The sequence below is a fragment of the Alternaria incomplexa genome (assembly GCF_024043165.1).
Source record: "Alternaria incomplexa strain BMP 0042 chromosome Unknown scaffold_23, whole genome shotgun sequence".
Lineage (NCBI taxonomy): Eukaryota > Fungi > Ascomycota > Dothideomycetes > Pleosporales > Pleosporaceae > Alternaria > Alternaria incomplexa.
Genome location: NW_026249872.1, coordinates 35,085 through 50,820, shown reverse-complemented (window position 1 = coordinate 50,820; position 15,736 = coordinate 35,085). Strand labels below are relative to the sequence as shown.

Genomic DNA, 15,736 nt, shown 5'->3' with positions numbered 1-15,736 from the left:
AGCTCTTGCCTAGTTTTCCCTCGGTATCTCTGACTCTTAGCTGAGACACATGGCTCTGTGTGTACCCTCAGCGTTAGTGTATCGGTCGTGGAGCTTGAGTTGTCGTAGTGACTCGAAGTCCACTCTATGTGGACCCGTTACCGTAGCTCATGTTGGTGTTTCAAACTCATGGCTCAGAGCGATGGCTCATAGCAATGGCTCAAAGCGGTGGCTCACTGAGAAGCCTGACTGTAGTAGCTGATTCCTATGGCTCATACGGTGGTATAAGTAGCATAATGGTATTGTCTTGCATCACCAGTAGCCATTGTCCATTATCCTCAATTCTGCAATCCATTCATCTAAATACCCATCACAATGTCCACACGAACTTTGTATCTGATCATCTGGCCCGCTCCAAAGAACCAGCGAGCTCACTTCGGTATTTGGGCGCCAGACGAAGAGGACGGTCTTGTTGGGACAGCGATCCACGTTGTTGGAACACCAATGTCAGGTTTCAAGCTGGAATTCAAGCGCAAGTATGACCATACGAAGACAGCTCGCGCACCACAATTGGTACCGCTCGGTGAAGTGCAAGAGGATTTGATTCACAAGTGGGACGGCGAAATGATGGACCACTACACCGCAATGGGTACTCTCGAGAAGATAGCTGAGCAGGTCCCGCCACCTAGGAAGAGCGAAAACTTCCTCGCACCAGTGAACGATGTGAGTAACACACAGTCTTTCTTAGACTAGCGCGCTGAATCAGGTAGACTACGAACCGTAGATGCCAGGAGTGGACGATGGACTATGTGCGCCGCCTCGTCCAGAAAGGTTATCTTCAGGAATCGGCCATTGAAACGGTCCAGGCAAGGCGAGACCCCCCCAATGTTGGTATCGGGCTTCGACCTGCTGCAGAGCGTCAACAGCAGGCCGCAGAGCAAGCAGGGCCACAGAACGAGTGATGTATCCATCGGCTCAGGTGCAGTGTTGTCGCGGGGCCAGGTCGTTTTGGGATGCTATTCGAGCATGCCAGAGCTCGATTCTTCTCCACGGATGCAGGCTGTGATATAATTCCTTTACCTTGTCATAGTCCATGTATGCGTCTACGGGTGAATGCTTGATCCGTTTCGCTGGATCCGTTACCCTCGTTTGACGCTTGTCAATTTTGTCACATCGGTGCTGGTCATCGAACCATACTATATAAAATAATACAATTTTTCCAAGCCTTGAACTCCTGCTCTATCGCTCACTATCAGAACTTCCCAAGAGCCATGGTATAGAAATCGAAAGCCTCCAAGGCAGCCTCCTGAGGCTTCAAAAACTGGTCAATCCATCCGCGCCATTCCCCATCATGTGATGCCGTAAAAGCGGCTTTGCAGTACTCCCAATAGTCTGGGTACCACCCCGCTTGCTCCCAGTCGACGATAGCCGCCACACGGACAGGTGACTGGGCCGTAACGATGATGTTAGCCGGCCGTAAATCACCATGCGTTAGAACTATAGGTCCTTCGTCAGGGAGCAGCTGTCGCCAGGGATCTTCGATGCTCTTTGGGTTTGGCACATCGCGTCGCCATAGCCAGGACAGCCAGTCGTGAAAAGAAGCCCGAGTAGGAAAGGGTCTTAGTGATGGCAGACCTTCAAGACAGCGATCCGATCCAGCTTCCTGGCGGATAGACCCTGTATGAACTGTTAGAGGCGTTGCAAACTGATGGGATTACACTTACCAATGTGTGGCTGCAACCCAGAGAATCTAACCTCGCGATAACACGACGTCATGGCTCGAAGATCACTGCAGACCGAGCTCTTATCCGCAGAAGACATCGATTCCCACATCCGTTCAAGCGTAGGTCCTTGTATATGCTGCATGTAAATGAAGGTTTCGCTACTTTTGCCTGCCCGCTCCACGACCCTCCAACCGTAGACTTCAGGCACGGGGACCTTATCCTTTAGAAGCTTGTTCATCATCCAGAGAGCCACACCTTCTGAAGTATGCACATCGACCCCAAATTTGACGACGAGACCGAGTTGCGCGAATGTCACTGGGCGGGCGCCCTGGCGCGGCTGTATGAATGAGCGCACGTGGTCAGGAGAAGGGAAAGCTTGAGTGTTGCCATGCGTTTTGAACCATGTCGACTCTAGGAAGTCTACCTGAGGTTGTGTGGGGTCAGGCATGTCTGTGATGCAGATCTGCGGAGGGCTGCTCATGATGGCTGATTAGAACAGGTCGATAACAGGCTACACCAAAAGGAATGCCGCTGAGGAGAAGAACTGCTCGTGAAATGTGCTTGTGGTTCTTGTTCCTTCGCTATTTATGGGGAAGAGCGATTCACTATATGACTGGTTCAAGTTACATCGTGTGTAGAGTCACAGAGTGGAGATATGTTGGATTGTTGGACTGCGTCGTGCGCTGAAACCGGATGTCTGGTTGCGCCTGTCGGGACCTTGGATTAGTCCGGGAATGGATTAGTGTCAGTGCTATCCATCGCTGCATCCCGAGGTCATGCCGAAGACCGCACCATCACTGCACTGCACCATAGATGGACTTTGCGAAAGAGACTGTTTGTGCATAATCTCTCCTTAATGACTACTGCATTCGCTGCGCAAACAATACTGTAGTGCTGCAAGAACAGGCGGGCAAATACATACCCGCATCCACGATGCTTTCTTCGGCCACCACCTCGTTTCCATCGCATCCTATCATAGCTAGTACAACATACGTTCACTTATCTATACCTCCGAACCACTCCTGAACTATGCGCCTATCCTTCCAAAACTCCTCCTGCTCGGCATACGACGCCTGAGCAGATTCGATCAAGGTCTTGACAAGTGCTGTTACATCGTCCTTGTGATACCACTTTACAAGTAGATTCTCCACCTTCACTAACATTGAATAGTAAGCGGTGCGGGCTTCTTCGATGGTAGCGAAGGATAGGTGGCCGATAGGGGGGTAGTCTTTGGTAGGGGGGTTGTTAGATAAGAAAGAGGATAAGAATAAGGAGGAGTTAGAGGAGGAGTCTGGGGAGCGTGAGGAGTGCGAGGAGTCGAAGGAGTTGGAGGATTCTGCGGAATCGCTGTCTGATAAATTTTTGTCTGGAAAGCTGTCGTCTGAAGAGCTAGCGATAGAAGAGCTGTGGTCCGGAGAGCTGTTGTCTGAAGACTTGTCGTTGAAAGAGCTAGCGACTGAAGAGATGTCGTTAGTGGGGTCGCTAATGAGGTCAGAAGAATGGTCGTCAGAGGAGCAGTCATTCTCGGAGTCGCATCGTGATGACTCTGGTAGTGGAAGTGTTTGCGTCGATGGGTCCGATAGACTTGAGACTGTCAGCGGCTGCATCAATGCTCGCAACGAACTTAGTAACGCAGATTCAGCGTTCTCGGTGTCTTCCAAGTCATCGTCATCATCGATATCCTCCCCACCATCCTCATCCTCAACATCCTCCAACTCTTCGTCATCCTCTTCATCGTCGATATCTTCCCAATCATTCTCATCGTCGACATCCTCCAACTCCTCGTCATCGTCGACATACTCCCATACATCCTCATCATGGACATCCTCCCACTCATCTTCATCATCATCATCACCCTCAACATCCTCCCACTCATCCTCATCATCAGCTTCAACCTCTTGTGCTGACGATACTTCTTCTTTTTCGAGAGGACCTGATAGCACGGCTTCAAGCAACATGCCCATCAACTCTCGCAACTTTTTCTCGCTTTCAAGTGCTCTATTGGCCAAATCTCGATCCTTGAAAGCGCCACCACCTACAAAAGGAACCTTTGCGTGTGCTGTGCCTGTGGTCATGCTGTGAAAGGATGGCGGGGTTGCTGGTTGGTGAATTAACTGCCTCCCGCTTTCAAGTTCTTCTTTGACACGATTCCGAGCCTTTAAAGCGCCACCACCTACAAAAGGACGCTTGACGTGTGCTGTGGCTGTAGACATGTTGTGAAAGGATTGCGGGTCTGTTGTTTGGTGGAGTAGCTGGATTGCGCGCTGTTGTGTTGAGGTTTTGTTGGTAGTAGTAGTGAAGTATTGAAATACGCGTATAGAATGATGGTGTTTTGAACGCTGTGAAGTTACTATACCAGTATCGTGAGTGAATAGTAGATGTACAGTAGGTGGTGCGTGCTGTACGAGAGAAGTTTGGCTAGTGTATACACTGTAAAGGTGATCTTCGTATAATTCAACACAGATGGTTGTAGCACTCAAAAAAGCCGAATAACAGACAATGCAGCCATGGGTTAGGCGGCTTTTTCGAGTGCTACAACCACCTATCGAGATGTTCTTCGACAGTCTAATACCGTGCGAAGTACCCAGCTCTTCTTGGCCTGAGATATTGAAGAAGTGGGCTGTTTACGTACGGGAATCCCTCCCAGGAACCATTGCTTATGAGGGGTTCCCCTACGTGAACAGCCCACTCCAACAACATCCCAAGCCAACACTACCCCCATCCCGTTCCCATCCCGTTACCACCCCTCTAAGCCAACCCCGTACCAACACTCCACGTCGTATCCGCATTAAAGCTCGCCGCAGCATCGAAGTCATGAACACCACCGTTACTAGCGATGTTTCCGATGTTGTTGTAATGACGAATATACCTGGTTGGGTACCCCCACGCCCTTATCGAACTGCCCGAGCCCATGAAGCCAGCTTGGGGACAGAACGTCGCGTCCTCTTTGAACGCCTTCGACCCATCGTTCGCCTGCAGCTGCAACACGAAGTTGAAATGGCGGATGTAACTCCCAGCCGTGTCTTTCGATTCGAACGAGAAACAAGCACTGTTCGCCAGTCCGGCGCGTACAGTCCAGCTAGCCTGTCGCTTAAGCAGTGCGGTGCTGGAGGAAGATACGACTTGCGTGTTTACGGTTGAGCCGGTGTGAGCGAGGTAGCGATCCGTGTATCCAGCAGTCGTGGCGCGGAATGAGATTGATGATCCGACTGTGTAAGCGGGTCCGCTGGTCAAGCTCGTAGTCGCGTATTTCGCCGCAACGATATTGGCTTGCACAGCGTTCTCCGTCGCATCACTCGGATACCCAGTCGTCATAACGCCCTCGTAAAACGTTCCTTGCGCTCCATTGCTGTTGTCACCACCGATACCCAGGATAATCGCGCCTTCCTTGCTCATGGGGTTGTAGCCTGAGGCGCTGGGTCGCGCGCCGTTGTAGTACGTTGATAGCGAGCCGGATGCAGCGTTGCCGCCGCGGAGAGCCCACTTGTTCGCGCCGCCCTTCAAGACGGTGGTGAGGAAGCGGTCTGTGAGGGTAGGGTCTGCGGGGTTGTTCTTCGGGGACATGCCGGAGAAGAGGCCGTTTTCCAGGTCGGCCATTAGCCAGGGGCCAGAGCCGGCGCCGGTGCCCCAAATTGTATTGGTTCCGAAGTAGATAGCTTCCATGTGGCCGTTTCCTGTGGGGGTTGTTAGTGAGATGATTGATAGCAAGGTGTGGGCGTCTGCGTACCGGTGTCGAGGTTGTTGGTCTCGGCGTTGCCATAATCGAAGCAGCATGCGTCGTTGAAATGCGTGCCATCGAGCACAGCGTACATGCCCTCTGCTGCATCACCAGTGGCTGAACCGCTGACCTTGTTGTTGCGGTATCCAGTACCCGGTGAGACGAAGACACCATATGCCTTCTTCCCATTTAATGTGACTGGTGCGCCGATGGCACCAGCCAGGTTGTCGTAGCCATTAGCTTCCGGACCATTGAAGCCTCCTGGAGGAGCTTGAGTGAGGTGGTTACCACGACCGGATTGATCGTAGATAATGGTGATGAGACATGTGGTGTTGGCGCAGAACTTGTCTTGAGTTGCAGCATTGGCTACACCACCAGCGGAGAGAGGTGCGACGTTGGTGGTAGCGCCATCGGAACCGCGCTTAATCTGGTAGAGAGAACCACTGAAAGCATTGTAAAGTGCGCGAGTAGTGCTGTGAGCGGCGATGCAAGGCGTGTTGCCCGAGGCATAGATATCGCAAGGTCCAGCGGCTACAAAAGAACCCGTAGCCACAAGGCCAAGCGCGGCGATCTTGGATGGAGAAGGCATGACTGGCTGTTACTATTATTACCACGAGAGAAGAACCGGGCGATCGTCTGGATCAACCAGAGAATTGGTACATCGCCCACATTTAAACAAATGTCTCTGCAGCCTCGTTCTTACTGCATCAATATACATAGTTCATATTTGCGTCCGTGGACTAGATGAGAAAGGCAGTTGGAAATGCACGGAGTGCAATTTCTCCTCCAACAGCGACAAGGCCTGTACTTTTATCAGCCTAAGGACGTCACGAGGTTGCGACTCCAGGTTCTCTGGCGTCTGCCCTCCCCGTATTTTGGCTGTAGAGATTGCGGGGGAGACCAGGGTATAAGGCTGTAGCTCCGGAAGATATAAGCTTTGCCGAGGATCACCCACCTGACGAGGCACTTACCACCCCAACACCACCCACCTTCCATCAACACATCACGATTCATCCTCTCTGCTTTCTTTGTTGACGCAACAGAATCCACCATCCTCCCCTCCACCGCCCCTCCGCCTCCCCCACCCACCCTATGGACAAGGTCTAAGGCTGTAGTGCCGGAAGAAATAAGCTTTGCCGAGGAACATCAGTCGGATGACAAGACCTGGGCTAGCGTTTCCAAGAGCCGTCGGAGCACACGCCGTTACGCCGCATACACGTGAGAACACTTCCGTAACTTTCCATAACAAGCAGTGTGACTCTTTACAGTTCTGAACGCTCCACTGTCCACAATGAGTCGAGTTGGCCTCGGGATTCGCATCCGATGGCGTTCTAGATTTGATCGTCCTTTTGTGACAGTGCCGACAGGTATGCGTGTGACGTGTAAACCTTGGATGGTTGTTTTGAAACGCGAAGTGAGGTAGTTAATGCAGTTTGAAGCTCGTTGGTGTCAATAGTATCGCGGCGAAGGTTTGCAGGGCCAGATCCGACGCTTACGGCATGCTTATGGACGGCGCTTTCGCAGTTGGGTGGTTGGAGTTGCTTCAATAGTCTGGCCGATGTTCGCCGGGTGAGCTCAAGGGCTGCGATCCAAGGGTATCGTGGATAGGATGAAGATGGCGCAGAACGCCTTCTCTCACGAATCGAGGGAGCGAAAGTGTTGAGCTGGATCGTCGAAATTCCTGTGCGCGAAGCTAAGAGCTGTCATACTGCTAACATGTTAGCCTTCCGTCATTGACGTCCAATGCGGGCCGCTCACTACACGGATCCACGCGTCAAGCATGTGGACGAAGCGGCGCGTCGCACTGAGATTATTGATGTATTCGGCGTCCTGGCCGTCTGTATTCTGAGATGTCTATTTTTGTACCCTTGATAGAGTCGTCGAACGTGGTATCATATGCTAAAGCGATGCAGAAAAATCCACCAAGATGTAAGCGCCCCCAATATGCCAGTCGTAACTTTATGTTTCCCGCTTGCGCGTACATGATGCGCGACGTGAGATCTTTGATGTCGGTTTGAGGATGTTGTCGCTATCCGTATTGATCGCGCAAGTCGGGTCGTGGCGTCACCGGTCGTGTCCGCTGGATCGCGGTGCCAGCGGTGGTAATGGCATGTGGTTCTCGTGAAGGTCACCGTGTGTCTCGTACCGCGCCGGACGTTGCTTCATCCGCTCGACTTGCAGTTCCACTTCGCTGGTCAAAGTTATCGTCATGTCGGTGTCCGTATTCATATTTCCATTGTTGCTTTTCGGGCGGACCTTGCCCCACAGGCGGGACATTCCCGTTTTGGGAGCTTCCTCCTCTTCCAAAATAGCTTCCTGGCTCCCTCGCTCCAGATCCTGTTCTGTGTCCGCCCAATGCTTCATCTCATAGCTGTTGCCTTTGTCGTTTGCGAGTTCTGGCGCATTGCGCGGTGCTGCGGATTTCCGGTTCGTGGAGGAATGCGACGCTGATGCGTTGGCGGTTAGCGTCTTTGATGAGTTCGCGCTCTTCTTGAAGGATATGCCACCTGAGAAGGATTGCGATAGACTGAAGGGGATCTTCGCGAGGAGAGGTTTTAGTACTGGGGCCGAGGCGCATATCTGTGGCCAGTAAGCATCGTGTCACTGATTAGCAGTCGTACGTAATGACTTACTACACCCAAGTCTATCTCTACAGCGGCCGCAATCCACAGTGGATATGCGTACCAGGTTTGATCGTACTCGTTGTTAAAGAGACTGCGATAGATGAACCAGGTACGCACAATACCAGCAGCAGAGACAATTAGCCCCATACCGAATAGCGCGGCGACAGCCATGCGCTCACGCAGACGCATGTGGAGCTGGGATCAGTTAGTAGTGTTCTGCCTTGCGTATGGGATTGAGCCAACTCACGCCCATGACCAAAGGTATTGGTGTTAAGGTAGTAAGGAAGTCCGCGACACAGTTGATGATTCCGCAAATGAGAGTCGCAGTTCCCTCGTCCATGCAAGTGTCTGCCGGTGCGCCGATGGTCCAATAGTTCTTGATGGGTGTGCAGAAGAAGATGGCGATGAAGGGAAACGATATCAAGATGCCGAGTGTGTAGGCAACGTTGACGTGGACCGCCCACTTGAACCATCTAGACGAATTAGCAGGGCTATTGGAACGCGATACCGAGAGTACTCACGTCTTTCCCGAGTCTGTGACCAAGCGGTAGTAGAAGCAATGCAGAGAGAGTCTCGTGAAGCTCGCGGCCGCTGTGAAGACGACCTTGGCAGTCATGGCAATTTTGTAGGCCGGAACGAACATGTGAAAGGGTATATCCCAAACATGTCTATAGTGGTTTGATGATTAGCTGTATGCGATGCGAATGGACATCGGGTTATTTACCTATCCCATCCATATCGGAGGTTTGCCAGGAGAACGACGGCAGTGAGACCGCACGTGAAGAGCAGCGCAAAGAGGATGAAGATATCGTCAATACCGAACCACCTCTTGATCACTATACGGGTGTATAACCGCGCAATCACAACGAGGATGGTTAGTGCGATGAGGATGCTGTTGACGATGAGGAGGGCAGGGCCGCGCGTTTCCGGGTCAATGTAATTCGGAGTCGGCCAACCCAACAGGACATCCACCGGAGGCAGCTGCATACTGGATTATCGTGGGCCTGCCCGGGGAAGTATGCGAGACATGTGGGCGTGGAAGATTGACGAGCTGCGGATAGACGGACACGCGGGCAAGGTCAAAGAAACGAGATCGAGAGCTTGCCACTAGGATAGGGTCTCGAGGGTTATGTTCAGTGAAGAGTGGGGCTGCGCACATGGCCGTTAGCTCCATCCATGTCATGAAGCGCAATGGCGCGCTGGCTACCGTCACGACGCTGGTGTCGCATTGGCTTCGACGCTCGGCTTGTACACGGACCGTACGCAAGGCACGATAATCGTGGCGCATCAGCGGGGTCTTGCATGCGGCGCACGAACTCTCCGTGAAGGGTGGAACCCAAAATCACGACAAAAGGTTCTGCCAACCGCACGATCCGGGCATCAGTGACGAACACTTGGACGGGTTCGCTCCATTAGATCCGCCCAGGCATTTTGAGTGCATCCCAATGACCTCGGAGATAATTCCATTCTGCCCATTCGGTCGGTAGCAAAGATGGTTCTTGGTTGGACACTGGCTTACGGGACACCAATTTCCGCCTCGCCGGCAGTGCAAACATGCCGCCACGACAACAAGTATGGCAGTCCCTTGCACAAGAACACGGTCATGTCTCAGGTCACAGGGACCTCCAATGGATGAGTCGTGCCACCTGTAGCTACGGGAGCTAGGTCTTGGCCGAGTTGGAAGCTTTCGGGAGGCACCAACCAGTATTGTCCGGCAATAACGGGGGGCTGTATAAATCGTCGAAACTTTCTAGACCCTGAAACCATGTGTTGAATGCAGCAATCGACGCGAAACATGGTGTTGATCCAAGGGTTCGTAGTTGTGGAGGGAAGGTCTGCCTGTGCGTGCGGCCAGGTCAGATCAGGCATCCCACGCTAGCGCCGACCGCACAGGGCCTAGCGTCGGATCTTTGTCACCCTGCAGCGATCCATTGCTGTTCCGCCCCACCCGTATCCTCCATCATCGAACTCAAAACTACGGGGGCATTTCGATCTAATTATGTTGCGAAGGAATCACAACGACTGTGCCGCTTGAACACCGGCACCCGACAAATGCTTTCGATTATCTCCGAGGACGCCGACATCACGGATATCACGGACCCGTTGACAGCGGTGTGGCTGTTGCACGCTGACGTGCAGTGTTCACAGTTCAACAAACCTTCGTAAAGTCGGACGTGCAGTTCTCGCGGCATTGGGTGCGGTCATATAGCGCCGACACCAGGGTACTGGAGCTTACGCGTGCCGATGTATTTTGCAGAACTCATCTGCTACCCACTCTTTGATCAATGGCTGCGGCGTGGGTATCACTAGGGTATGTACCGACTCGTTCACGTATGACGCCTACATGCTCGAACGATGAATCCTTCGCTCCATCGGTTCCAAAAGCCACACCGCTGGATCCATGTGCGATATCCTCCGCATACATAGGACGATGTTCGCGCTCAGGCACCCTGACTCGATATGAGGCTGATACGCCCTCCTTTGCGCTGCCGGGACACGGCTGCCACGAGTCTAGCAGTGGCTTGCACCTAATTCCATAGCGCGCGCAATGCACGAGCACATCGGCGTGCTCTCGAGACGAGGTTTGGCGTCGCTTGAACTTCGATGCCCGGGCATATGTCTCTTTCTGCGTTGATTCTGGCGTTGAAACATTCTCTTTCGGCTTCAGATGCTGATGTCGCAGTGAATACCCACAGTATATCTGCAGTAACGGGACGTATCTCGACAATTTCGTCTGCAGGATCGATCCGCCCCAGGAACATGATTCGGGTGCGGCTCCGTTCAACCGTCATTGGCCGAGCCCGCCCCCAGAAGGCGCGCTGCCCCAAGAAAACAAGGCGTGCAGCATCGTGCGCAGTCAGCATTTGCGCCTCCGAACCATTGCCCAACTACGAGGCTTCTACGCTCAACGCCAGAATCATGCCATGTCCCCATCCGGCCTCATGCTGTCAAGCCCGCGTCTCCCGCCACGTGTGGGTTGTCGCCATTGTTTACCTGACGCCGCATCGGGCCTTCTGCCGCACAGTTTTTGCTAGGTTGTTCCTAGTTATACAACATCAACTAGGACTCAGGCAACATACTCGCCCACGACCCTCTGCCGTCCCAATACCGGGTGAAGACTACGGTTACTTGCAGGCGACCCGCCGTTGTGGATACTGGATGCAACCAAGGGGTGTTCATTCATATTCCATGTGGACTCGGGAATCTTTGACGAAACTGTCTCAGGGACTCAAACATGTATCGCGGTCATTGCGATGGGGACGAAGGTATGTCGGGTGGGCAAGCTGGTTACATGATGTTGCACGCAGAAGAGCAGTATCACCGCACGTGAATGTCGGCATGCAGGTAAGTGTAGCGAGACACTATTGAGTTGCTCTACATGTACATTTTGTATGCCGGCCCAATAGGCAGATAGCATACAAGCCACATGTCGGCTTGTAGTCATGTTAGTGTACACATGACAGGATGGCACAAGCCTCGTTCATACTCCACGCGACATGTCCATCGAACCATTCCAATCGCTGACCAATGCTTACAAGTCTCGTGACTTCTCCAGGTACCCGCGGTGATCTCCCGATACATCCACCTCTCCTACCACGCCAGTAACATCACGCCATACAAAGGGGACATCGGACAATTTTGCAGCCTACATCAAGATGGAAGCCTGCAAAGTAGTCAATCTCACGTCAACGTGGGCTCCATGGTGTTCACTTTTTCCATAGGTCGCGCGACAGACTAGGCCCATGACATCGTCGCATTCGCGAACTCAGCACTCAGATCCCTCGCACGAGGAGGATTGAAGTCGGAGGAAGGGTTACCGTAATCATGCTTGGTCTTCTGCTTGCACTTCCTGAAAGGGTGCTTCAGGCTGCCGGGAATCGGCGGATCACCTGGTTTGCGAAGAGCATCGAGTCGGGAATGCCAATCTACGTCATTGTCGCCTTTGCAATGGCCTTCGTTATGGCAAAGGTTCTCCCAATCTTCCGAGAACATGAGACCGCTTCGAACCAGGAAGTTGAAGGTCTGGTCCTGGTAAGGGTTGTATGTGTTGTCGTTCCAGCCGAACTCGCCAACCATGCAAGGGAAATTCCGACCGTGAGTGGACCAGACACTGGAAATGGCTTCGCCGCGTGGATTACGTGCGATCGCTAACGTGTAGGCGCCCATGAGATTGAATTGGCCGTTGCCCCAATTCATCGCCTGTCCTAGAGCCGACTGGACCGTCTGGAAGTCAGCAGTTTGTAGAGCGTCATACAGATTGTGCTCGTGAACCGCAAGGGATGAGCGGACGACGTCCTTCAAGGTAGCTCCGTAGACGTCGGAGTTGTGTCCTTCGAAGAAGTTTCGATATCCTGTGGGGCCATGGATCAACGCTTTGTGGTTTTTACCAGGGTCGTTCTCCTGCGAGATATCCAAGGCGTATATCCAGTATGAGTGATCCGGACGTTCCGGCAGGCACACTCGGTTCTCGGTCGGTCCACGAAAGTCTACCTCACAGGCACCTGTTGGTACGTCAGCGTCAACGATAAAGGGCCGTTCCCATTGCCACAATGCGTTGATCACGGCATGTTTGAAGACCCTCTCGGCCATCTTCATGATATCCTCTTGGATATTGCCATCTCGTCTGAAGAAGTCTTGACCCTGCATCAAACTGAGCAGATCTTGGCCATGGTTGTTCTTGTCCCCTTCCATGAGCTGCTTCGACTCATGGGCAATGCTGATCATACTGTGATGGCGGAAGTCGTTCAGGGATGAGCGTATAACCGCCTCGACGCTGTCAGGAAGCTTCACAGGGTCAGCTCGAGCGTTGTTGATTGTGCCGATGACGGAGATGTAAGTAGACGAGGCCATGTTGACCATCGAAGGCGCGGCAGTCTTGTCGAGACCGATGAAACCTGGGATAGCTAGTGCCCCACCAGCCATCATCAGTAGAGCGGAGACGGCGGCCATGCCGAGCTTCTCTTGCCTCTTGTGATCGTTCTTCTCCTGTTGGATTTGCGTCGAGATGCGTGATGCAGCGCTGTATCTCGCCACAAGTGAAGGCACTTGTCCATCCGCATACATTGCACCTTCCTGTAAGCCTTCGCGGAGGCTCTTGTACAGGTGGTCCACACCGGCGATCTGTTCGAAGAGGAAGTAAGCCATCTGCCTATCGTGTCGCGATAGCGAGGGATTGAGAGCTTGGCAAGAGAAGCTGCATCCTCCAACAGTGTCGCAATAGGAGGCACTTGGCGCTACACTGGGCGCAAGCTTGTCGCGAAGATAGTGCGGGAATGAGTTGTAGCCCGGGTTGTTCAGATAGCCGCTCCAGTGCGCGGCAGCAAATACCTGGATGCTCGGTAGGTGCTGCCTCCAGATCTCGGCGGTGGGGGTGACAAGGCCACAGCTGTCCGATGAATACGAAGGCACTGAGACATATCCGCCGGGGCCCTGCATTGGTGGTGGTTTCCGAGGATCGACGTTGACGGGAGCGCCGTTGGCGAAGGTTACAAGACAGACCAGGATTCTGGTGATGAGAATCGTGAACAGCATCTTGATAGTTAGCGTCTCTGTGAAAGGGGTTTGTGGTAGTAGTAGTACTTACTGTTGTAGTGGTGGTAGTAGTTGAAGTTGTTGTAATTGAAGCTGTAGTTGAAATTGTAGTAGTGGTAGCTGTCGTTGTACTAGTGGTGATACTGTATCTTCAGAAGAGTTAAAGTGTGCACGATATCCGGCATGTTATATACGAAATCCGACGGCAGTGCGGTGATGAGATTTTCGCCTCGAAATGCGGCGAATTCTCTCAACCATGGTTGTCACCTATTCAAGTCTACCAGCTGAGTTGCATCAGAGTCTGCATTGGCTACTTGCTTCGCCAAATAGGTCTTAACATCCAGCGATGTTCCGTAGTTAGCATAAACAAAATGGGAGGTGCGGGAAAAAAGAATGAATTGGAGTACAGATCTCAGCGCACCAGCCATATACATCTAGAATGACCTATAGTAGCTTCGATTATGGCCTATAGCCGCTCTCTACGGGGCAGGTAGTTTCGATCTGAATACGCGGCCGCACTCCAGTGTATCGCGTGCAATGGATATCCTATGCTGAACTCTGGGTGTCTGAGAACCGGAAGAAGAAGCTTGTTGGGATTGCTGGGTGCGCCGCATCGCGAGAGAAGCTTGGCATCGCAGAAGTAAGGTATCCCAGGTTGCGACTAGCTAGCATCCGAGTGGCTATCCAGAGTGATCTTGATACCGTAAGGCGAGTTGCGCTTGGTGATGCGAAGTCGCGAAATTCCGTGGTGCGTCATCGCCGTGTTTGGCTTAGTGCATCTTAGTCATCTCCAATTCCCGAGCTGCCGATGGCGCATGTGGCCTCCTTCAACGCGACACCAGCATCACTACTTTGCACGACAGCGTCATCATCAATGAATATAATCTACGATTCGAAGTCTTTCTATCTGCGATAACTCATTCTCCTCTTCTTCTCCACACCGAACGCTCGGGTATGGACGTGACCAGTGTCCTATTGCGTATGCGAGCAGCGCCCCTTATTGACTACGATGTTCCACGACGATACTACTACCGAAATTCACAGGCTTGATACGATAGTTGTCTCCATCCACTTCGAACGTAGCAGGCGCTGTATCGATAATCGTCAGGAGCGTATTGCTTGTTCCCTCGGCTACGCCAGTTACGTTGGCCGCACGATACGAGCAACCCGGAGGAATGGACATCGTACCAATAAAGCCATCTTTGGAACCCTCCCATTTCGTAAGGCGCATCCGGTCGCAGACCCCAGTAATTGAAGAGATCGAACAGCCTTCCTTGAGCTCCATACTCAGACCTTCCGACGTGTGTATTATCGCGCGATCCCCACGGAAGGCGATGGATGTTACGAAGTAGATTGGCAATGAACAACCGCGCTCCAGGAAGACCTTCACCTGCACATCGGGAGCGGCCTCGGTAGTACAACGCATTGGCGCGAATGTCCTAGCTTCTTGGAAGAACGTGGTGGCCGCCTCTTCGCTCCACTTTGAGATTCGTACCTCCGGCTCGAGCACATCGTCCATGCGCACATGTCGTCGGACATAAGTCGGAACATCGCCGGATCGCAGGCTATGAAACATGTTCACATCCCACAATACCGTTGCGACCATGTCGATCTCGGGCAGCAGCATCCGCATATCCTGGATCGCCTTCGTTGTCTTCATCTCGGCGTTCATTTGAGCCAACCGTATCCGTTCAGCGTCGAGTATAAGTCCAACTGTTCGGCAGATCTCTGGCTCTACGAAGTACTCGTCGAATACTTGTTCAAGGAAAGTATGCGTTTTGTGCGCTTTGCTCTTATCTGCTAGGAGCAAGAGTTCGTACGCTAATGACAGTACAGTAACCAGCAGGAACACGTACTCTGCATCCCCCTGACACACTCCGAGGTCCTCTTCGATCTCGAACGTCGCGATTATCGGCCTGAGAACGCGCCGATCCCAGTCTGTTCCGGGACCGAAACCATCAGTCGACACGATCGTGGCGATCTCCTGTTGGACACGTTCGACTATCCTCTCGCTGAAGCTGTCGAGAACCGAAGGACTGATATCTAGTTGTTGCGGATAAGACTTCTCGATCAAGGTGCTGTGTATACCGCGAAGGACCGCCAGATGACCGAACGGTGTATTCTCGCGAGGAATAGCGGCGATGGACGTGGTCGAGATT

General features: G+C 52.7%; 6 protein-coding genes across 6 annotated transcripts; 1 reads left to right on the top strand and 5 right to left on the bottom strand.

Moving 5' to 3' along the window:
* Nucleotides 1-354: 354 nt before the first annotated feature.
* On the top strand, nt 355-941 carry J4E90_010513 (uncharacterized protein; the record flags this gene model as incomplete). Its single annotated transcript, XM_051440025.1, has 2 exons — nt 355-702; nt 750-941. The coding sequence occupies 2 exons, from the start codon at nt 355-357 to the stop codon at nt 939-941; spliced, it is 540 nt and encodes a 179-aa protein (XP_051286067.1).
* A 1,757-nt stretch (nt 942-2,698) lies between these two features.
* J4E90_010512 (uncharacterized protein) lies at nt 2,699-3,778 on the bottom strand (the record flags this gene model as incomplete). Its single annotated transcript, XM_051440024.1, has 1 exon — nt 2,699-3,778. The coding sequence occupies one exon, from the start codon at nt 3,776-3,778 to the stop codon at nt 2,699-2,701; it is 1,080 nt and encodes a 359-aa protein (XP_051286066.1).
* A 673-nt stretch (nt 3,779-4,451) lies between these two features.
* On the bottom strand, nt 4,452-6,010 carry J4E90_010511 (uncharacterized protein; the record flags this gene model as incomplete). Its single annotated transcript, XM_051440023.1, has 2 exons — nt 4,452-5,377; nt 5,431-6,010. The coding sequence occupies 2 exons, from the start codon at nt 6,008-6,010 to the stop codon at nt 4,452-4,454; spliced, it is 1,506 nt and encodes a 501-aa protein (XP_051286065.1).
* Nucleotides 6,011-7,485: 1,475 nt separating this feature from the next.
* Nucleotides 7,486-8,688, bottom strand: J4E90_010510 (uncharacterized protein; the record flags this gene model as incomplete). The annotated part of the gene is made up of 3 exons (XM_051440022.1): nt 7,486-8,001; nt 8,293-8,518; nt 8,567-8,688. 3 exons carry the CDS (start codon nt 8,686-8,688, stop codon nt 7,486-7,488), a joined length of 864 nt encoding a protein of 287 aa, XP_051286064.1.
* Nucleotides 8,689-11,780: 3,092 nt separating this feature from the next.
* On the bottom strand, nt 11,781-13,577 carry J4E90_010509 (uncharacterized protein; the record flags this gene model as incomplete). The annotated part of the gene is made up of 1 exon (XM_051440021.1): nt 11,781-13,577. One exon carries the CDS (start codon nt 13,575-13,577, stop codon nt 11,781-11,783), a length of 1,797 nt encoding a protein of 598 aa, XP_051286063.1.
* Nucleotides 13,578-14,574: 997 nt separating this feature from the next.
* J4E90_010508 (uncharacterized protein) lies at nt 14,575-15,440 on the bottom strand (the record flags this gene model as incomplete). Its single annotated transcript, XM_051440020.1, has 2 exons — nt 14,575-15,374; nt 15,434-15,440. The coding sequence occupies 2 exons, from the start codon at nt 15,438-15,440 to the stop codon at nt 14,575-14,577; spliced, it is 807 nt and encodes a 268-aa protein (XP_051286062.1).
* Nucleotides 15,441-15,736: the final 296 nt, after the last annotated feature.